Source organism: Myotis davidii, unplaced genomic scaffold (assembly GCF_000327345.1).
Source record: "Myotis davidii unplaced genomic scaffold, ASM32734v1 scaffold181, whole genome shotgun sequence".
NCBI classification, from domain to species: domain Eukaryota; kingdom Metazoa; phylum Chordata; class Mammalia; order Chiroptera; family Vespertilionidae; genus Myotis; species Myotis davidii.
Genome location: NW_006291504.1, coordinates 2,845,345 through 2,846,114, shown reverse-complemented (window position 1 = coordinate 2,846,114; position 770 = coordinate 2,845,345). Strand labels below are relative to the sequence as shown.

General features: G+C 67.7%; 1 protein-coding gene across 1 annotated transcript in view; it reads right to left on the bottom strand.

The window, feature by feature from the left end:
• Positions 1-770, bottom strand: part of LOC102773250 (ATP-binding cassette sub-family C member 11) — a 39,828-nt gene that overhangs the window by 11,512 nt on the left and 27,546 nt on the right. The window contains exon 18 of the mRNA XM_015564694.1: positions 22-125. Within this exon, the coding sequence (XP_015420180.1) occupies positions 22-125 (104 nt within the window). The remainder of the gene's footprint in view (positions 1-21; positions 126-770) is intronic.

The following is a 770-nucleotide window of genomic DNA, read 5'->3' as shown; positions in this document are numbered from 1 at the left end:
CCCCATGCCCGGGGCACTCACCCCTGAGCCCTGCCCCAGCCAGTAGCTCAGCCACCAGAAGTAGAAGGCGGAGAGGGCGTTGAACAGCAGCAGGAGCAGGAAAACCCCAACGGCGACCGCGTACCCTGGGGAGGGAGAGGGCGTGCTGGCTCACCGAGGCCACAGCTGGGCCGTCTGGCAACCGCTGGGCTACGGCTCCGTGTGAACCGCATTTCCTGCGTCCTTTGCCCTGATGCTTGGCGTGGGGACCGTGATCCCGTGAGACCCTCTCCCAGGGTCAGCTCATTCCAGGGCCAGCTCATTCCAGGGCTGGCCAGTGACTGCCATGAGCTGACACCCACCGCCGCCCGCCACCCACAGCCTGGCGGCCTCAGCAAACACGCGCCCACACAAGCCCGTACTCCCTGCCCCAGTCACCCCGGGCCAGGTTCCGAGCAACTAGGAACCCCCATAGCCAGGGCCCCCGGAATCACTCCACCCACCCACTCTAAGCTTGCTCAGGGCACCCCTGCTTGCCCACTCTCTCCCAGGAAAACCCAGGAAGGGCACGCTCTCCCCTCACCGCCGTCTGACCCCCCCTGGCGCCTCCCCGTGGCCCTGGGGGCATGGCCTGCCCGCAGCTGGCAGGGTCTCTTTCATGGCTGTAGCGCCCGTCTGCTAGCCTGAGTAACACGCATCTCGGGGGCATGGTACCGCCAGCGCCCCTGGGAACGTGGTCCCAGCACTGGCTGTGGCAGGGGAGCTGCCGTCACCGAGTGGCTGGGACGGTG